This window comes from Micropterus salmoides, unplaced genomic scaffold (genome assembly GCF_014851395.1).
Source record: "Micropterus salmoides isolate LMB-PRFRI ecotype aquatic unplaced genomic scaffold, ASM1485139v1 Ms_hic_scaffold_16, whole genome shotgun sequence".
NCBI classification, from domain to species: domain Eukaryota; kingdom Metazoa; phylum Chordata; class Actinopteri; order Centrarchiformes; family Centrarchidae; genus Micropterus; species Micropterus salmoides.
This window is the reverse complement of record NW_024040707.1, coordinates 30,320,490-30,342,671: the sequence shown is the minus strand read 5'-3', so window position 1 is coordinate 30,342,671 and position 22,182 is coordinate 30,320,490. Positions and strand designations below refer to the sequence as shown.

At 44.1% G+C, this 22,182-nt stretch overlaps 1 protein-coding gene across 2 annotated transcripts in view; it reads left to right on the top strand.

The window, feature by feature from the left end:
• Positions 1-22,182, top strand: part of ctnnbl1 (catenin, beta like 1) — a 99,654-nt gene that overhangs the window by 46,659 nt on the left and 30,813 nt on the right. For both annotated transcript variants that reach the window (XM_038723382.1, XM_038723380.1), the window contains 2 exons: positions 7,555-7,652; positions 9,007-9,087. In XM_038723382.1, the coding sequence (XP_038579310.1) occupies positions 7,555-7,652; positions 9,007-9,087 (179 nt within the window). The remainder of the gene's footprint in view (positions 1-7,554; positions 7,653-9,006; positions 9,088-22,182) is intronic.

Below are 22,182 nucleotides of genomic sequence, written 5' to 3'. Positions count from 1 at the left end.
TGTTGTCACATGAAAAGATATAATCAAATATTTACAAAAATCTGAGGGGTGTACTCACTTTCGTGAGATACTGTACATAGTGTTATCTGAATGCAAATATCCCTCTCGCAAACGTTGACTGGCAACTTGTTTGTGCCAACTCAAGGAACAGTCTTTCATTGTTGGCCATCATGCTTCTCTGTTAGAGTAGTTTCAGTATAGAGCAAATGGACATTTGATGTTTGTTTCTTCAGCACATAAAGAACAACATCCCAGCCAGCCTGGATCCTCACCAGTTTGCTTTCAGAACCAACAGATCCACAGAGGATGCCATATCCACTGGATCCCTCCACTCAACACACACCTTGAGAAAAACAATACCTATATCGGCCACCACCATCATCGGCCGGATTTTAAAGAATGATGAGACTTCATATTGGGAGGAAATTGATAATCTTGTAGAGTGGTGCACAGCAAATAACCTTCTGCTCAGCTTCAGCAAAACTAAGAGCTGATTGTAAATGAAATAATGACTCCTGTATTCATCAATGGAGCTGAGGTGGAACAGGTGAATAGTTTCAGGTTTCTGGAGCCGGTTGCACCAACAGGGCTTTACTAAGCCTGGTCCTAACTGCTAAGTAGGTCTTAGTTAAGACCAGTCTTTAGAGTTGACCTTACATCGATTGCACCAACCAAAATTAAGACTAGGCTTAACTACACCTGGTCTTAGCGATGCGGATTCATGTGAATGGCCACGGAACTATAGCGGTTGCCTAGCAGCGTGCGTTGCTGGGTTACGCTGTAAACTATCTTCCGCTGTTTTGTTAACTTGTAGCCATCTCAATGGAGGATCAAAGAAAAAGGAAAGGAAATTTCACCGACATTGTGATACGAACGTTAATTGAGCTTTACAGTCAGCACAGACACACACTGACTGCCAAGCAATCAAACTCAATAAAGAACAAGAAGAAACAAACAACGTGGAAACAGATAATGGAGGCGATTAACGATTGCTCTGACTCTGGCTGCCTTCGGAAAGAGAGCGATGAGAGGAAAAAGTGGAAAGACCTCCTGAGCAAAGCAAAAAAAGACTTGTCTTCAAAAAAACACCACCTGACCGGTGGGGGTCCTCCCCAAAAACGTCCGTGTACAGTACCATAATTGTGGATATCTTTGGAGAGGATTCCCCGGCTTTTATTGGTTTGGTCGGTGCGGAAAGTGGCGGTACCGACCTGGAAGAAACTGCTGTCTCTCCAGAGATGGATGTCAACCACTCAAGCGAGAGTGTGAATTGTGAAGGTGTGCAGCCTATATATTAGAGTAGCCTACAATAACAGTTTTAGTAGTTGTCAGATAACAGTAGGCCTATGATAGATTCTCTGTATTTTCAGACTCGATGGAGGCCCAAGTCACTCCACAAAATTCTCATGAAGGCAGCAACGGTGCACCGCCGGTGAAACGGAGGAGGAGGCTGGATGATCTGCTGAAACAAATTACAGGCCGAGCAGGAAAAGCTGGAACTTGAAAAACAAAAAATATCGTTAGAAATACAGTTGCTCCAACAACAAATAAACAGGTCATCTTCGCCTATTTCTGAAGAGGATGGGCGGTCTTTTGTAATTCTGTAAATAGGCCTAATGGCAAATTGTGTGCAATGAATCAATGACAATTATATGTAAATTAAAAAAGAGTTTATTATAGACCTACTGGACTTTCTTTGTGGCTATTTTTTATGGTTTACAACCTGGAGATAATTAGCAGAATTATTTTGTGAAGTAAGTCTGAAGGAGCACTGAAATCTGAATTCTGGCTCTGAACTCTCAGAGGGTACGAAGTGAAGCAATTGTTTATAACATTTATAAAGCATTAATAATGCGTGTACGGACTAGTCGTCCACCGACATCTTGATGCCCTGCATGGTCGACAGGGTCGACACCTTCCTCCGGCACCGGCTGATGGTGTTGCCTAGGGAGAGGGATCCTCTTGGTGACAGATGTTGTGGAGGACATTGCATGCTGCTATTACGGTGCATCCGCATCTCTCCATAAAGACAATGAAACCTAGAAAAAACAATTAATGATTACTGTAAAACCTAAATGTGCCACTTTTGGCGAGTTTTATATAGCCTAGGCCTAGTCTATTTATATAATTTTCAGTGATCTAGTGACCACACTATATCAGCACCATGAATAGTGGCACAGACACTGCGGAAAGAATTTTACCTGCGCTTGAGGACTCCGATGCACCGCTCATCAAGTGACCTAGTGGATGTGTGGATGGTGTTATACCGTCGTTCTTGCTCACTCGGAGTAGTTATAGGCGTCATCAGCCAGTGTTTCAGTGGGTATCCACTGTCACCGAGAAGCAGCGCGTTCACTCTTCCAGCCTCGAAATCCTGGTATAACGCACTCTCTCGGAGGATGCGTGAGTCATGGGTAGATCCAGGCCATCTTGCCACCAAATTAAAGATGTTATAATTGGCGTCACAAGCAATCTTCACATTGATTGAATGGTATCCTTTGCGGTTGGCATACAGATACTCATGCTCAAATGGTGCCTGGATCCGGACATGAGTCCCATTGATGCTGCCCACAATACCAGGAATGCCAGATGCCCGGCGCCATGTCTTTACTGCTGAGTTATCAAGTGGTTACTATAGAAACTTGCCTAGATTTTGACTTTACGCCTGCTACTGACTAGGCGTAAGATTTACGCCCAGTCTTAGCGAGAAGAGGACTTAAGCCTGGATGGTGCAACTGTCGTAACTATTAGGTCGGAATACTGAGTTAAGACCTACTTTACCATAAGACCAGGTGTAAGCCCTGTTGGTGCAACCGGCTGGGAATCAGTATGAAAGAGAATCTGACATAGGGTGCTTCTCAAGTCTCTTATTTGTCGTTTCCTCACTTGAACCGGAAGTTGTTCCGCTCCGCCATCTTGCAGGCCGTCCCAAAGCTCTTATTTGCGCTCCAAGGATCGAGGAGCGATCTCTGAGGAGCTATGAGCGAGGAGACACCAGTGCATCCTTCGCGGAAGTCTTTTAATGACCGACACGCCCCCTTATTGGGTAGCCGTTATGTTGATTGGACGCTGCTTCTGATCGGACTATTCTGATGCATCAGGACATATAACATTAAACTCAAGTGTGTCGCTGCAAAGTCTTATATTTGAGTTGTTATGATTGTTAAAATCGGTGTTCATTGTAGGTCTGAACAACAAAAGCCCACAACACACAAGCAGTGGCAGCAGCGTACCAGATGGTGATGGAGGAGGTGAGGATAGACTCAATGATGGCGGTGTAGAAGTGCACCATCATTGTCTTTGGCAGGCTGAACTTCTTCAGCTGCCACAGGAAGTACATCCTCTGCTGGGCCTTCTTGGTGAGGGAGGTGATGTTCAGCTTCCACTTGAGGTCCTGGGAGATGATGGTGCCCAGGAAGCGGAAGGAGTCCACAGTGGTGACTGAGGAGTCACACAGGATGATTGGGGAGGGAGTTCACGACCATCTCCACTGTCTTCAGAGCGTTGAGCTCCAGACTGTTCTGGCTGCACCAGGTCACCAGATGGTCAATCTCCCACTTGTAGGCAGACTCATCCCCACCAGAGATGAGCCCAATGAGGGTGGTGTCATCCGCAAACTTCAGGAGCTTGACAGACTGGTCATTGGAGGTGCAGCTGTTGGTGTACAGGGAGAAGAGAAGGGGGTAAAGAACGCAGCTCCAGACAGAAGTGGCGTCGTTTGCAGAGAGCTGGTTCTTTAGTCTCTCTGCGTACAGTCGTTCAGCTTCTCGCACCTCCTTGCTAAACCTGTACTTTAACGCCCTGCACACGGCCCTGTCATCCACTCATAAATGCCTCCTACTTTTCCAATCTTAGCTGTCTGAGTTTAGCTGTGAACCAGGGTTTGTCATTGTTATAACTCACCCTGGTCCGTGTTGGAATGCAGCTTGCCTCACAGAAGCTGATGTAGGACGTCACAGCCTCTGTAAACTCATCCAGATTGTTGGTAGCAGTCCTGAAAACATCCCAGTCAGTACAGTCCAAACATGCCTGAAGATCCTCAACAGCTTCACTAGTCCACTTCTTTGATGTCCTCACTACAGGTTTATAAAGCTTTAATTTTTGCCTGTAAGCAGGAATCAGATGGACCATCACGTGATCAGAGTGTCCCAGTGGAGCGCGTGTGACGGCGTGATAGGCACTGCTAACTGTGGTGTAGCAGTGATCCAAAGTGTTCCCCTCTCTGGTTGGACACTTTATAAACTGTCTGTATTTGGGGAGTTCTTGGCTGAGATGTCCCCTGTTAAAGTCACCGAGAACAATAACAAGGGAATGCACGTTGGAGAGAAATATTGCCGGTAGCGGTGTGCGGAGTCCTCGCCGGTGAAGACGCACGAGCGACCCGGCTCTTTTCCCACTCCTGTGGCTCTTCACATTGCGAACTACAGCGAGCGAGGCCTTCACCAAAATGTCCAATAATTCCACTGATGACGGAAGAAAAGTAGGAATTAAATTCGCTGGAGTTGTTCCCCTGATGTTCATGAGCTCCTCCCTGGTGAAAGAGCACCGGGAATCACAGCCGAAAACTGTATTAACACACAAAAACAAAACAAAATAAAACGCACCTAAGCTATACTCAGCGCCATCTTGGAAACTTGGTTGTTTAAATAATTAATGTCTTTGCTCCTACGGAAGCCCGTTTTCATGTGATTGTGACTTATCAAAAGTGTCACAAGCTGCAGGTGGTTCTGTGCTGTCATGAACATCATGTAGCTTAACCATAAAATGTTCTCTTTGTGAATGATATCTTACATTTTTCTTCACTGCTGTTCACTTTCTCTGCCCTGGTGTCCCCAGCTGGTCCTCAAACTCATAAACCTTCAATTTCCAGCTTTTCTTGTCCAGTGTTCCAAGCTCATAGTGACCTCACATTCTTAACAGTTATAGGCTGACTGAAGCTGAGGTAACCTTTCCAGCTCTGGTGGCAGCTTACCATAGATTACATGGTTGTTTGACATTTGTAACACCACTGTGCAACAAATTGGTCTTGTTTGTGCACATATTGACTGTAAAATCTTTATTATGCATTTAATTATTACTGTTTTGTCATGGCTCAATAAGAGAATTTGTGGTAGATTTTGCTTGTATTAAAGAGGTGATTTAACTTGTTTTCTTGTTTGTTTTTGCACTCAACATTCAAGTGTAAAGCAAAGCATGTAAATGAATTATTGATGGATGATCCCTTTCTCAAGGCTGTTTTACTCTGTCTGGCCCTTCTTCTTATACCTAAAATGTAATCCCTCCTGCACCCTTCACAAATCTCAACAGAGCAGTCGCTGTTTAGAGAACTACAGAACATTCCACAGCAAGCAATCAATATCCCCCCCCCCAACAGAGCGTAGAGGTGGCGACATCAATTACCGTTTGGATCAAGTTAATAAAGTAACGTCCTTTCCGAAATGGAGTTGGCCTCGTTGTCATTATGTACAGGAAATAAGTTCTACATTAAAATAAGGGAACATTGGGACTGTTCCTACCTAATGTACAACCAGAGCACACAATTTTAATTACATGTAATACCTGTCATACCAGTTAACCAGTAAGTCAGTCAATAACTGACTATGAACTCTGAAGTGTATTCGTACCTTATCTGCTCTTCTGAGATTACTGTGGTAAAAGGTGAAAACTGAACCCTTTAAAAGTACTTTAATTTCAAAAGCCCTAAATTAAAGTAAAATAAATTAAGTATATTTTAAGGAGTGCACAGCTTTCAGGTACCCCTCCTTTTAATGCATTATGTTCACAATGAAGATGCTAACAAGCTAATGTTTAGTAGGTATAATATTTACCATGTTCAAATGTAAATTTTCTGTGTTAGTATGTTACTATGCTCATTTTCAGGTTCAAAATCTTATTTAGGGGTTGTACCAGAATAGGTTTACATGGTTTAATTTTCAAAAAACATTTTTTTCATTCTGCACATTGCTGCAGCTCCTCTTTTCACCCTGTGTTGAACGCTTCGGTTCAGCTGTGCATGTTGCCAACCAGCTTAGCAACATGGATTAGAGTAAAAGTTTCAGAGTGGTGAGTTATTAATCTGTAACAAAAGTATTGTTCATCCATAAAGTTTTAACTGAGCTCTGTCTCTACATCACAGTAACAACTTTATGTCCATTGACTGCCGCTTGGCGAGCGTTAAATGATTAGCTTAAAGGGAAACGTCTGGACTACAAACGAGTTGTTTTCAGACAGTTTAGAGCAGAGTTTTCTGTGGGAGATGGGAACTCCCTTTGGGCCGGACCTTGGGCTTATTCACTTTGCAAACCTAGTACATGCACAAAAAAGGTATATAACTCAATAAAGGAGAGGGGAAAAGCCAAGAAAAGTTTGAAATCAATAGTTCTCTCTTTCAGTTGAAGGATCCTGGCTCACAGATTCAGCAGTAATTAGTAGAAATTCGATTTATTTCAGCTTTTAGCAATAAATATTTTCTATTAGACCTTCTCTCTAAAGGAACACAACTTCAGTTTGTTAGATTGTGTTTCAGTACATTTTCCTTTCTGTTTGTGCTGCTTTGTTTGTACTATATTGGTAATGTAGATATCTGTATATTCTGAAAGATTTGACATTGGCAGGTGTTAGCGTTATAGTACCCTTGAGTTTTCTCAGCCCCCAAGTGTTGTGAGTAAGTACGCTGCGGGTCGTAGGGGATTTCAAAAAGGGAGCTGACAGCAAACACGAACCCTTTTTAAAAAGCAGAAATGGGATTGATTCCTGCACTCTTGTTGCTTAGCAACTACAAGCCTTGTTGAGAGAGAATATTGACCTCTTGTTGATAAAGTCCAATTACATTTTTTCCCCACTCTGTATATCCAGAGATTTTACAATGGCATATTCTGTCACCCCTGTGTATTGTTCATTCAGTATCATAGAAAAATGTAATACTGTGATTGTCACCTGTTGGTGCACCCTGTGAGTTAGAATGTTTTTCAAAGGGATAACACAACTTCCATAGTCTGAATTGACTTAACAAGGGCACTCAATGGGACCTGCTAGTTTTTGTTACTAACTTAGTCATTTGTAATGTTTTTAGACCCTCTTCATGGTAAATGGCCAGACAATTTCTCCTCTGAATGTATGCTGTAAAATGAAAACGGATTTCTAAATTTCATTAAAATTCTCTCCTTCTCATCTTTTATGCACTTTCTTTAAAAAAACGTAATTTCTTAGGTGGCTGCATGCTGTAATTGCAATTTGTCAAGTGCTAATTGCTTTGTTCTTTCTGACAGGTGTGGGTATGAATGAGCTTTGCTGTGATAAGTTTGTATTAAGTTACTGCTTGTTTTAACTGTGGATTGTAACAATAGGTCATGTGCTGGTTAAATGCAGCCACCTTTTGGGTTGAGAAGTCAGTTTACTGGAAAACACATTGAGCTCCTTGATGAAGTGCCATCATGTAGGAATCTTACATCCCCACCACCTTCGGCAAATAAAACTGATCTATTAGAAAATGTTTGAGATATTGTCTTGATGATAAGGAAGATTTAGCTTTACTTCTCACTTTACTTTCCTTAGAACACATCTGCTCCATCATTGCCTCTATGCTGAGAAATCTCAAGTCCCAACAGAGAAGCAGACTCCTCAACAAGTTCACAGAGAATGACTGTGAGAAGGTAAGTTTTCATCATCTTCTTGCGGCTTTCCTCTTTTGCCCTTCTCCTTCCTTCACACTTCTTTTGTTGTATCTCTTGTTTTTGATTGGCAGCAGATTGCTTCATCAGGATGCTGAAGTGTTTGTGTGTCTAACATCAATCTGCAGGTCCGTGAATCAGAACAGGTCCCACATTTCGTTTTCTGAATTGAAATGCCCTGTTAACATATTTTCTCAGTCAGCTTTAGTTTGTTGGAGCAGTTGAGGTTATTTCACACAGAGATAAATTTTTTTCACTAATGAGCAACATTTGAATCAAAATGCGTTGACAGTTGTCGGTTCCTCCATATCGGGAGGAAATCCACAATCTTGCAGAGTGGTGCAACGTCTGATCTACTGGGATTTTCACACACAACCATCTCTAGGGTTTACAGAGAATGGTCCCAAAGGAGAAAATATGAGCAGCAGTTGTGTGGACGAAAATGCCTTGTTGATGTCAGGAGAATGGGTAGACTGGTTTGAGATGACAGAAAGGCAACAGTAAGTCAGATAACGTCGTTACAACCAAAGTTCACTCATGCTCACCAAAATTGTACAATAGAATATTGGAAACACGTTGCCTAGCCTGATTAGTCTCCATTTCAGCTGCGACATTCAGATGGTAGTGTCAGAATTTGGCGTAAACTACATCTAAGCATGTATCCATCCTGCTCTGTATCAATGTTTCAGGCTGCTGGTGGTAGTGTAATGGTTTGGGGGATATTTTCTTGGCACGCTTTGGGCCCCTTAGAAGGTGATAAAATATCAAACCTGATGCCCTAGCTGCATTTTGTTCTGTCACTCCTACATCTCCCCTCACATATGCAAAAATGAATTCATAGTCAGTGTGTTGCTCACTGTAGGACGCATGACTTTTCATTTAGAAACACTTGTTGGGCAAATCAAACATGGATGTCTTCTTCACCACTAAGCCATCCTAGAGTCTCAAGTCCATTATTCACTTCCTTCGTTATTTGTTCCTTTTTACAGGGATGTTTTAGTGTCTATTTGTTAATACATCAAATTAGAAACTTAAACAATTGCTTGTCTTTGTTTTCCTCTTTATAAACCCTCCCTGTAACAATGTATGAGGTTGGCTCCACAAACATTAAAATATGGGGAGTGGACAATGCATGTGTATAACTAAATCACATTAATAAAATTATTATGGGTGTTATAAATTTAAACCAAATGGTATTTTTCTGTATTGGCCTTCCGAGTCTCATCTTGTTTTGTCTCTTATTTGTGCTTTGTCCTTTTCCCTTCTTGTTATCCGTGTGTTCTTGTTGCGTTCTTGTATGCTGCATCTCTCACTCTCTCTGCCTCTATCTCTCCAGGTTGATCGACTGATGGAGTTGCATTTTAAGTACCTGGAGGCTGTTCAGCAGGCTGACAAGAGGATCGAAGGAGAGAAACATGTAAGCATCTCTCTTTTGCATTACTCCCGCTCATTATCTCACCCTCTCAATCTGTCCCCTCCGTCCTCCGCTGTGCTGTCTCGTTTATACCGGCTTTTCGTTAAGCAGCTTGCTGGATGGATGTATTCACATTAAACACTGACATGTTATGCATTATTTTGTTGACCACAAAGGAAATGCCATCAAGGAGTTATGTCTGACCAACACGTTATTAGAAGTAGTGATTTTTTGGTATTTTTTTATGAATGTATGAACCCAAACTGACTAGCTGTTTGATCAAGTTTGATCCTGAACTGATTGTAGCCTGAGGAATCTTTGTCCAAATCTGAAATGAAACCGACCGCCGCAAGCAATATCCCAGACCAGTGGTCTCATTTATAAAACTGTGCCCAGAAACCTCACAAGTGTACATGCGCCCTACGGCAAAAAATATTTAGACTTATAAAACTGTGCGTACGCACACTTGTAAGCAAGTTCCCTTTATAAATCACAGTCAACTTGAAATGTGGCGCATGTGAGGGAGCTCCGACCCTCCAAACGCCCATAGTTGCCTATAAATGGTCAGTGAAATGCCCCTCATTAATATTAGTACGAACTGGAACAGGAAGAAAAGGAGGCAAATTCTGACAGAGAAACTACAAAACGAAATTTAATTCAATTTTGGTTAAGCTGAAGCATGTTTGGTGGGTAAAAAACGCACTTTCATGCAACACTTGTGCACCGAAGGAAAGGGGGAACCGGAGCTCCACCCCTTTATAACCGATCTGCAGGAACGGGCATTCCTCTTGATTAGTGACGTCACTGACTGGAGGGGGAGCCACACACGCAAGACGGGACGACCCGGGTACTAATCTGGATTCCCCCGTTTGAAGAGAGAGTAAACCAAATGCATTCCACCTGTGTTTAAACATGTAGTTAGGCTATACAAACAGTCCACTCACTAAACAACGCTGGCGATGAGTTAAAAGAAATAGCCTGTGACTTGTTGTAAATGACAATAAAATAGTTATTTTTTCATAACTTATTTTTACAAGCAGCACATCACATCCACACGCTGGCGCACAGCGTTTGGCTCAAAAAGGAAACGAACATGTGATAACAATACGTGAAACTATGCTCTCATATTTGCTCAACTGACACACTTAAAACTGTTTCAGTTTAAATGTAATTTGTTTTCCTGTTCAACTTATTTATGAGAATAAATTTCAATGCATGCAAGTATTAATTAATATGATTCCTGATTAAACTGTACAACATATTTGAGGTGTTCTTTTGCAGAAACAGATATCTCTATTTGTGTTTATTATCCTCAATCATGGTTGTTTTTGTGCACCGTAGATTATTTTAAATTATGGGTTTTTTTTGCACACTTCAGGGAAAATCAATCAAACGAGTGTCTGTTTATTCAGAAAGGCTTTAAGCCTATACTACTCAGAGGTAATATTTGGATTTATTTTACACAGTAGTAGGCCTATTCATTTCAAACAGTTTCATCCTTCTGCCATGTGAGTCACCGTTTCTCATTTCTCTTCTTTATGTGCGTATGCATGGTTCAGAGTTTACTTATGAACTACATTCTCCCGTCAAATTTGTTTTTTATAGATCACAACCTTTGCTTGGGAAGTGGCGTACGCACATTTCTAGCCCTGTTGTGTACGTACGCACCATTTATAAATGACCTGTAAAAGCATTAATAGTAGTATTAATAATGACAGGCCGTGTTAACCTAATGACTGTCATTGATCATCAGAATCAATCAGCTCCTTCTAAAAACGAATCCAAATTTAAGTTTATATTCCACTTGAGTGAATTCCTTAATAAGGCAGTGCCAGAAAACATTACAACTGCGACTAATCTTAATAAACCTTGCATATTAATGTGTTGTTTTGACTCGCTCCAGTTCCTTTGTTGTTTTTGTGCAGTGACAAGTGTCATTAAACACTATACCTTTACAGTGAAGTAAAACCAGACCAATCATTTTGACAAAACTCTTCCAGTGGTTGTGTGTCTGTCTGGCAGAGGTCTTTACTGTGAATGTGTTAGAGTGGGCTTCAGGTACACATGTAGCTGAAGCTTATATCCTGATTAGGGAAGCAAAATGTGGGAGGAGACAATAGACGTTTATAGAAATGTCCCCTGCAGCTGATGTATCACCGTTGACCACTGTGGCAGAGGAAACTGTTTTTTTTTTCATGTCTGGGGAAAGCAGATGTAAATTGTATGTGCATATCTGACACATACAGAAGGTGAGAAGCTCTGCACCACAACACAAGACAAAAGAACAGCATTGCAATAGACTTATCTTTCACTCAACTTCACCTTTCTCCTGTTTCCAGTAGGTTCCTCCTACCTATTTTTCCTGACTTTTAATGGCTTATAGCAGCTTCAGTCCAGTAAGATAAGATCATAATATTTTTTAAGTAGGCTGTTAAATTTTCTGTTTACAAAAATAATCTAGTTGAAGGAGTCAGTTTCACCAGTAATTTCCCGCAGATTTTTTATAACTTATTCAATAATTGATCTTTTTGTTGAGTTAACAACACCCAGCTACTTACTTGTTGAAAATGTGTTCTCTCCAAGTTCAGCAGTAGAAAACCCTTTCTTTTGCACTGTATTACTTTCCAACACATTGCACATGAAAACATTTTTAATTCCTATCTTCTTTAGCTGAACTTCAGCTCATTTACAATTGCAGTCTTTCATTGCAGAAAGTTGCCCGAAACATTTAAAAATTGTGGTCATAATTTTTATCAGGCAGTATTGCTGAGCAGTTAGCAGCTTATCACAAAGTCTTTGCTGGTTTTCCTCTTAACGGTTTAAATATGGTAATATTCAGCTTCACTTCAGGAGACTGAGATCGTCAGAAACCGGTCTGTCAATTATTTAATAAGTTGCCTTGGTCCTCACTATATTACTCAAATGTCCCAAGTTTGTATATTCTCAGAGCGTGTCCTGGGTCTAGTTTTTCTATTAAACCATTTTTTAAAACCTCATCTCAACCTGCTGAGGAACAAATACAACAGAACGATAACCTTCCATTACAATTGTCTAGAGACAGATAAAACATGGACTCCAGTGCAATCCCATCACACATTTATGGTTGTCTTTATCGGCAACTTGATAAAAAATAATTCAAATTGCATTCTAGATATTCAGATACTAAACACAATCCCTTTTATAAAGGGTTGGGAAGTTTGATCAAAATGTTGCCTCTCTTTGGTAGATAACGTGCAGTTCCACATAGTGTCACATTCAAAGCCATGAGGGAAGAGACCCAAAAGAACATCACAATCCTGCTGATAACAATTTGACAGTTTACAGAGGAATAGAAGGCCTGATAGCTGTGTGTGAGGGCCCTATTGAGCTGTGTGTGTGTGCGCGCGTGTGCATGTCAGTGTGTTGAACTGTGGGCTAGACAGACCGATTGAGGGATACAGATAAGAAGATAAGTGGCCTGGCAGGGGATAATGGCTTCAACAGAGAAAGAGAATCTGGTCCTCAAAAAGGGAGTATGTTGAATGGAAAAAGGCAGGTAAAAATACTGTAAATATTAGAACAGGAAGCAGAGTTAAAAGAAGAGCAGTGGACAGTTAAAAATGGGAAATGCAGGGAAAAGGAGCAGAAGAAGGACGAGAGAAGGGATTTGAGTGAAAGACGGACTGATGAAGGTGAGGGAGGTTTGGGTGAGATTCCAATCTAAAGATGACAGAAGATTAATTTCTCAGACAGACATTGTGGTAGGATTGCCAAGAAATTGCCAGACAGTTTGACATTTTCTCTCCCCTCTCTTTCTCCTTTTCCATCTCCCTTTCTTCTTCTGTCACTCTTCTGTCTCTTCCTCGGGGATGGCGAATGTATGACTTTGTGATACCCTGGTGATAAAAAACCTTGTCTACGTGTGCCACTATCTTTGAAGCCACGCTGTAAGCCTTCCCTAGTTCAGAGCCATGCTGTGAGCCAGACTCACATAAGGCAGAAAGTGAAAAATATGTATTTGTGGCACAGCAACAATATTCTATTCATTATTTAAAAACACATTTAAAGGGCTGCTGTAATAGTTGAAAATCTTATTTATCATTCTACTACTGACTGCTTTGCTGACAAGACTGCGCATTGTTGAACTTTCTCTGACCGCTAGTAGTTTGAAAGGTTTAATGAGTATGAGCATGTATTATGTATTATTAGATTAGACACATCTTTTCTGATAAATGTTAGCATTTTAATATTACTTTCATAAGAATGTTGTTATGCTCATATTAGCAGTGAGCTCAAAGCACTTCTGTGCCAAAGTACACAGTGGCTTACATGGCTGCATGGCCATTACATTCATATCCGAGACATTATATTTATCATACTGTCCGCTACTTCAGCACCTCTTTTTGCCCTCTGTCTGAACTCTCAGTTTTAGCTCCTGTCTCTTTAAGGACCCCCTTCCTTTTTTTTTTTTTTTTTTTTTAAACCTGTCCTGCCCAGCAGCCTGGTATAGAGTATAATGACCTGGATACCATATTGTGCCAGACAGATTTTACTTTAACAAGAGAGTATTAAAATACTCCTTTGTCTGTTTTATTATTTATTTAATTATGTATTGATTTGTCACCGGGCCGGACAGGGGGGCAGACACGGGGATGGGGGGGCACAAACAGACAGCACAGAGAAAGGACAACACCTGCAAGAGAAGGGGGAAAGGGGGATGGAGGGTGGGGACAACAGGGAAAAGCTGTGGGAAACACCAATTGCAGAAAGCAACGAAACCTGCAAGAGAACAGAGAGGGGGGCTTGGGGAGGAGAAAAACAACAACAAACAAACACAAACAAAAAAAACAATAAATAATAATAATAGTAAAAGAAAACCAGCCGAACAGCAGCAATAAACAGCTGACATATTAATGACATATTAAGACAACTAAGAGAACAATGAAAACAAGAAACAGTCACACACACTAAATAAGCAACACAACACAGCCACGAGAGCTGGAATAATAATTAATTTAAATAAGTAACTGAAAGAAAGGCATCAGGAATAATTCTACCAGGGACAACCTAAGTTTGTTTGTGTCTGTGTGGGTGAATGTGTCTGTATGTGTGTGTATGTACATGTGTGTGCGCATAAGCCTGTTAAAGAATGTAGTTGTTAGAGAGAGTGGGACGCCACGACTGTAACAGGCAGGCAAGAACCCCAGTAGCCAATAGGGGTGGAAGAAAGAAAAAGAATAAATCAAATCAAAAAAAAACAAAGACTCCCAGATGCACCGCGATGCAAACGCAGAAGACCCCGACCCAAATGCCAGTTGACAACGTAATGCCGACGGAACGCAAAAGAGGAAGAGCAGCGCCCGGACCGACCGCGGCGCAGACACAACATAGACCAGTGGCCTCCCCCATCCAGCACCCCACCGCCGCGCAGCAAACAACCACAATGCCCAAATGCCACGCAATCATCAACACCAATGCACAAGTGACGAGCCCAACGCGCACACTGCGCGAGCACGGCGACACCCATGCCCAGCAGCCCCCGCGAATCCCGCGTGCGAGGTCGGGCAAATGAGAGAGAGCAAACGGAACAACACGACAGCGAAAGCCAGCGGAGAGAGACACCAGCAGCAAGTCCCAGCCCGGCAGCAAACGCGCCGCACAGGTCACCGTGCACCCGCCAATAAAAGTCCACCGTCCCCCCAACCGCCGGAAAAAACTAAGGCCGCCGGCGCCAGCCGACATCCCCCATGCCCAGCGCGCCCCCCGGCCGCCATGCAACACCAGCCAAACCAGCAACGAGGCAAAATCAACTAGCTCAGCTGCATGCCACCAACAACCCACCCATCCATCAAGGGCCGAGAACTCCAGGCACAAACCCAGAACAAACCGGAGCACAGCCCTGCCCCGCACCCACACTGCACATCCCGAAAACTAACTATATACCTCAGTATCCAGAGGGGTCCAACAACTGGCCGACAGAGAAATGGGCAAGCACGGATCCGAGGCCAACGAAGCAAAACAGGAACGCAAACAGGTCCCTCCAAGCCAATGAGGAGATGCCTCCCCCGGACTCCAACGCACAAACTAAACGCCCAGCAGCCATCCAGAGACCCTGCCCAGGGAAAAAGTATAATACATCAAGATGCATCGATAATCGCCCCACAATCCCACCGCAGACCCCCACCCCCAGAAGCCAGGACACCCTGCGACCCCCCAAAGCGCAAAGGACCCCAGACCGCATGTCCAGGGGGAAGCTGTACCCCGCCCCAAGGAAGAACAGCAGAAAGCCGTGCCGGGAAGCTCGCTACCGCCAGGGAGCGATAACGCGGGAGAACCAGGCCAACGGTCCCCCAGCCCAGCCAGAGGCATCCCTCCCTACAGTGCAGCCAGTGACAGCAGCCCCCGAGGCCGATCTCATCCCCGGACAGGGGCCCAGCCCCCCCAGTCAAGCACCCCCAAGGAGGAGCACCAAAACCTACCCCGACAGCACCGGTCATGCGCCCCAGAGACTCCCGAATGCCCCCACCGTGAGAGAGCTGGCAGGGGGAAGCAGCGGGAGCCTCACCTCTGCCGAAGAGGGCCCAGGCGAGGAGAGGAGACAACGGGCCCCCAGGCCCAGGGACACACCACCCGCCCAGAAATGAGCAAAGGCCACAAGCCCGAGTCCGCAGAACCCTAGGCCAAGGGCGGGCCCCCACGCCAGGGGAGCCCCGACCCCCCCCAGCCCACCCCAGATCAGGCAAGGCCGCCACCAACCCCACAGCACCCCCAACGCCCGGGGCTCCAGGGGTAGGACACGAGGCCAATGAGAATCTCTCCCACTCCTTCAACCCCTCTGCCTGCCTCTGTAAATGTATTGTTTTGTGTTGGATGCATGTCATGGATTGTGAAGTGTTGTATGGTGGAGTGAAGATAAGGTGTGTGGTAACTAAGGTGCAACTAAAATTGGAGGGTAGTTGTGACACAGGCACCCCACAACTGTCAGGTAGTGGAGCCTCCCATCGTGCCCCTCCCACCCCCCAAGCCCTCTGTGTCTAATGTGTAATTAAAATTGAGGGGCAGGCAGTGAGGGAGGAAGAAGTGCGAGGCCGCAATAAAGCAGCCCCACCCCCCAAACGCCCTGCAGGCTGCCCGTCCCCCAGGATCCTAAGGGTGTATGTTGTGAGACATGACCAAAGGGGAAAGGTGAAGGAGGTCATAGGGAGGCTAGAAGACCAGATTCCTGACTGGCCCCATCATTTATTCAGTCCCGTCCCCCACCCCCCTAAGCAGGAGGACGCCAGGTCCCTCCAGCCCAGGGCTTATAGCAAGAGCCCCTCTAGCACCGGTAGCACCCCAGAGTCAGTGACAACCCCGCCCATCCCCAGGACGGGCCCAGGGGGGCCCAGCCCCCCCAGCGCGCAGACCCGCCCCAGACCCAGAGGCTCCAAAGCCCCGTGCCCCAGACCCCCACACACTCCAGAGGCAGGTCAGTGCAGCCCCAACCCAAAGTCCAACAATCCCCCGTCCTCGCCGGGGCCCCTCCGGCAGCCCCACTGCTAACCCCTCACCTCACCGCTCCCCCACAATCAGCAGTACTCCGAGCACCACCAGCCCCCAAGGGAGCAGGTCCGGGGCAGCAAGGACCCCACCCAAGGACAGAACGGCCCAACAGCCCAGATCCGAAGGTCGGCCCACACCCAGGAGGCAATGCCACTCAGGCCAGGTCAGGCCAGAAGACCCCCACCCCCGCTCCCTTCCCTCCCTAGCAGCGAAGCATCCCACACACAAACCCCCACCGTCCCCAAAGAAAAGAGACAGCAATCACCCCGCGACAGCAGCAACAGCCCCTCAGCCCTAGGGAGTCAGCAGATGCAAATAGCCCCTAGGACTCAACACGACCACACTCCAGAGGGCCGCGACGCGACTGCAAGCAACCATCGACACACCCCAAAGCACAATCCCTCCATACACAGGATCCCGGCACAACCACCAAGCATCCAGTCCGGGCACTAAAATCCAGAGGAGACACCCCCCAACCAGCTCAAAAAGGACCAGCCCGCACCCCCAACCCACCCCGTCAACCCCTTCTTCCCGGTCCCCCACCCCTCCAACAACCAGTCGCCAGACCCCTCAGAGAACCGAAATGCAATTATCAGGATGCACAGCATGCACACAGGACAGAGCCGCACACCAGCCCAGTCCCGGCCCGCACCCGATGCCCCCAACCCCCGACAAGCACGCAAGCCAATAATGACCTACAGATGAGCCAATCAACACTACCCCGCTACCAATCTAACTAGCGGCACACAACAGCCAAGTAATGCGCTGCGCAGGAGAGATGCCAGCCGGCGCAAACCGCCCCCATCCCCCCCGCAGCCAGAGAGACCACAGACCCCACCCACGGCTACACCGTGACCCACGCCGCACGTTCACCACCAGACCGAAACCCACCACAAGCATCCCCCCCCACCAACCTTTTTTTTACAGCAGACATTTTCTCCATGCTAATGTGATCTATAAGGTGATTCCGATATTGGGTGATACTTATATTCTTTTTGGCCTTCCAGTTCATGAGGATAGTTTTCTTGGCGATGCATAAGGCAGTGAGAAGCATGTATGATGTGTCAACCTCTATACTAATGTCACTTAGGTCCCCCAGCACGCAGAGTGATGGGGAAACTGGGACGGGGTAACTTAGCCATATCGATAGGTCTTCACATATCTTCTGCCAGAACTTTTGAACAGGTGTACATTGCCACATAGCATGCATGTAACTATCAGATATGTTACCTGAGCAGTTCCGGCAGATGTTTGACTGCATAAGACCCATTCTGAACATCCTTTGTCCAGTATAGTGTGTTCTATGGAGAGTTTTATACTGTATAAGTTGTAGATTGGGATTTGTAGTCATTCTAAAGGTATTTAAACATATCTGCATCCAAAAGTTTTGGTCTGGACTAATGGATAGATCTGTTTCCCATTTTAAGAATGGGAGAGAGATTGAACTATCTGTTTTTAACAGTAACATGTATACTTTTGATAACAGTTTTGGAGGCGAGAGTTTAAGAAAGTCTGTTATCATTGGAGGTAAATCTAAGTCCATTATTTTATCCTTAAATCTAGCCTGAATTATGGATTTAAACTGTTGAAATTCCAGAAATCTATTATGGCTAATTCCATATTGTGCCACTAGATCCTGGAATGGAATAAAGTTACTGCCTTGCATTACATGCTCTAGATGTCTTATCCCTTTGTCATACCACAGTGGGGAATTTAGTGTTTTCTTATTTTGCAGGATGTCAGGATTATTCCAGATTGGGGTAAATCTGCATGGGATAGGTGAAGACCCAGATATTTTGAGAAGTTCCCACCAAGCTGCCAAGGAAGTGCTTATGTTAATGCTTTTAAAGCAGGTATGACGTTTGATGCTGGAACTGATGAATGGCATATCGGAAATTTTAATTTCATTACAGAAGGTTTGTTCTATGTCCATCCATGAGTGGTCCAGGGGGCTCTGATTGATCCATTTTGAGATATATTGTAGTCTATTAGACAGGAAGTAATGATAAAAATTTGGCAGTTCTAAACCACCACAGTCTTTTGCTTTTTGCATAGTTTTTAGACTGATTCGTGGGGGTTTATTTTTCCACAAAAATTTTGAGATGTTTGAGTCCAGTGATTTAAACCAGACAGCAGAGGGTTTGGTGGGTAACATTGAAAACAGATTTTAGGTAGGACCATCATTTTTATGGTGGAGACTCTTCCCATGAGTGATATAGGTAATGATGTCCACCGTACAAGGTCATCCTCTATAGATTTAAGTAAAGGCGTGTAGTTTAGCCATGTCAGTTCTGACAGCCTGGAGAAATATTGACACCCAGATATTTAATATTCCCAGACTTTAGCGGTGTGGTAGATATACTCTGGAAATCACACTTTACAGGTAAAACTATGGATTTACTCCAGTTAATGGAGTAGTCTGAGATGGATGAGAATTTATCTATAAGTGTGATTGTCTCAGAAAGAGAAGTTTGTGAGTTTAGGAGGAAAAGTAATACATCATCTGCATAAAGGCTTATCTTATGGTGTATATTTTCTGTTTGAATTCCTTTAATATTATTATTTTGTCTGATCGCAGCTGCTAGTGGTTCTATAAAAATAGCAAATAGCGAGGGAGAGAGTGGGCAACCCTGCCTGGTACCCCTCTGGAGACTAAAGCATGGAGAAGTATGATCATTTGTTTTGACAGAAGCTCTTGGGGAACTGTATAAGATTTTAATCCAATCTATGAAAGAGTTTCCAAATCCAAATTTATATAAAGTAGCGAATAGAAATTTCCAATTTACTCTGTCAAATGCTTTCTCTGCATCTAAAGAAACAACTATAGTTTCCAGGTTATGAATAGTGGCATAGTCTATTACGTTAAGTAGCCTGCGTGTATTGTTGGTGGAGTGCCTACCCTTAATAAATCCTGTTTGGTCAGAGTGTATTATACCAGGAGTGACCTTCTCTAGCCTTCTTGCTAGGGTTTTGCAGATGATTTTAAGATCTGCGTTAATAAGTGATATTGGGCGATAACTGGACGGGAGTGTGGGGTCTTTGTCTGGTTTAAGGAGCAGGCTGATATTAGCAGAATTCATTGTTGGAGGCAACATGCAAGTACCCCTAATTTGCATAACCATCCTATAGAATGTGGGCGCAAGTATTTCCCAGAATTCCTTATAGAGTTCAGCGGGAAAACCATCTGGCCCAGGGGCTTTATTATTCGGCATATGTAAGAGAGCTTCCTGGAGTTCAGCCATTGAAACAGGTGAATCCAGAGCCCTGATCTGTTCATCATCTAACCTTGGCAAATCTATATTGTTCAGAAATGCATCGATGTTAGAGCTAGATGGGTCAATTTGTGATGTATATAAGTTTTTATAATAATCTCTGAATGCATTGTTGATTTCTTCTGGGTTATAAGTCAGATTCCCAGCTGAGTCCTTTAAGGAAGAAATAGTTATTTTTTCTTTATTCAATTTCAATTGGCTGGCTAAGAATCTGCCGGATCTATTGCCATGTTCAAAGTTCTCCAAGCGTAGTCTTTGCAACTGAAATTGGGTCTTTTTATTAATAATTTCATTTAATTCAAGTTTTGATTTTCTCAGATCATTCAGCATGTGTTCCTGTGGGGAGGCAGCAAGGGTAGTTTCTAATGTTTTTATTTTTTGTTCTAGCTGTAATTCACAAGATCTCTCTTTCTTTTTTTTGTATGATGAATAGGAGATTATTTTACCTCTCATGACTGCTTTTGCTGCCTCCCAAAGAAGACATGGCGAGGTTCCTGGCAGGTCATTAGTTTCCATATATATTGCCCACTCCTTTTTGAAGTAATTTATAAAATCTAGGTCTGTAAGCAATGATGCGTTAAATCTCCAACTTCTAGTTGGCTGTGTGACCCTTTTTTTAGTAAGAGTGATAGAAACCGGTGCATGATCACTGATAGTGATAGGGTGAATCTGAGTGTTGGAAATGTCTGTCATAATTGAGCTGCTAACCAAAAAATAGTCAAGGCGAGAAAATGAGTGGTGGACTGGTGAAAAGAAGGTATATTCTCTAAGAGTGGGGTGGTGAGAACGCCAAACATCACAAAGACCAAAATCGCTCATGTATTGTTTAAGGATGTCTGTTGATTTCCAAATACGGTGACCACCTGCCGTACTGAGCCTGTCAACTGCTGGATTACATACCATGTTGAAGTCCCCTCCTAATATAAGAGCTGTGTCTGAGTGAGCAGAGAGTGAGTTGAAGAAAGCATGAAAAAAGGAGGGGTCGTCAACATTTGGGCCATAGATGTTAGCAATGCATAAAGGAGTATTTTGAATCGAAATGTTAACAATAATGAATCGACCCTCTGGATCAATAGTAGTGTTATATGATTGAAGTGTGTTTTTCTATTTATCATAATGGTGACACCCCTTTGTTTTGAGTTATAACAGGCTGAGTACGAGTGAGGAAACTGTGGTGAGGTTAGCTTATCTGCTGTCTTGGGTAAATGAGTCTCCTGTAGTAGAACAATGTCTGCTTGCAGATTATTTAGATGGTTAAAAATTTTTAATCTCTTTTCCCTTGAACCAACTCCGCGTACATTCCAAGAGGTGATTATAAGTGAGGTCATCATTCAACTAAGGGATGTGGTGATGGCTAGTGTGTGCAGTGTGCGCGTTGTATCATTGTGTGTGTTGTATGCGCCTGTATGTGTGTGTCTATGTGTTCATGTTGTATGCGCCTGCGTGTGTGTGCTAGCGGTGTGCCCGACTGTTTGTGAATTAAACAGTATGAAAATTGCGCAGCTGATCGATGTGTAAACGGCGGAGGAAGAGCAACATTAACAAAAGAAAGAAACAGTGAAACAAAAACAGGAGAAAATACACAAAACATTATCGGACAGACTAGTCAGATAACCACAGTATAGGCTGTTGAGACGTGCACTGTATTTTATAACTATTAACTTGCCATATGTCACGGAGTAATTAACTGATAGGGGAAAAAATGATCGCATACTGATACAGTTCACCTGTTGCTGGACTTGGTTCTTAGTAGAGCCAAGGAGTGGTGTCTCGGTCGCGGTACAGCTGGCCATCGACGTAAAGTTTATCCACAGCGATGACAGCCCGTGATCCTTCTCCAATAAGCTTCTTTCTTATCGGGAACAGGACTCGGCGTCGGTCCAGGATCTCCCGGGGAAACTGGTCGTTAACGCTGAAGTTGGTCCCTCTCAGCTCCCTGCCGCGGCCTTTAACCAGTTCCTTCTGCTTGAAGTGTTCAAACTTCGCGACGATGGGCCTGGGCCTCTGGTTCTCCTGTCGCCGTCCTCCCAGGCGGTGCACCCGGTGGAAGCTGATGTTCTTTACGGTCTCGGCCGGGAGCTTCAGTTGATTTTGGATGAAGCTTTTAACGGTCTCCTCTGGGGTTTCATCCGCCTGCTCCGGGATACCCGAAATGACCAGATTATCCCGCATACTACGAGCCTGGAGATCGATGATTGCTTCTCTAATGTTTTTATTGTCTGCCGAGAGCCGCGTCATTCCCTCCGTGAGGGATTTAACCGAACCTTTGAGGACCTTGTTTTCTGCCGCGAGCTCAACCACCTGT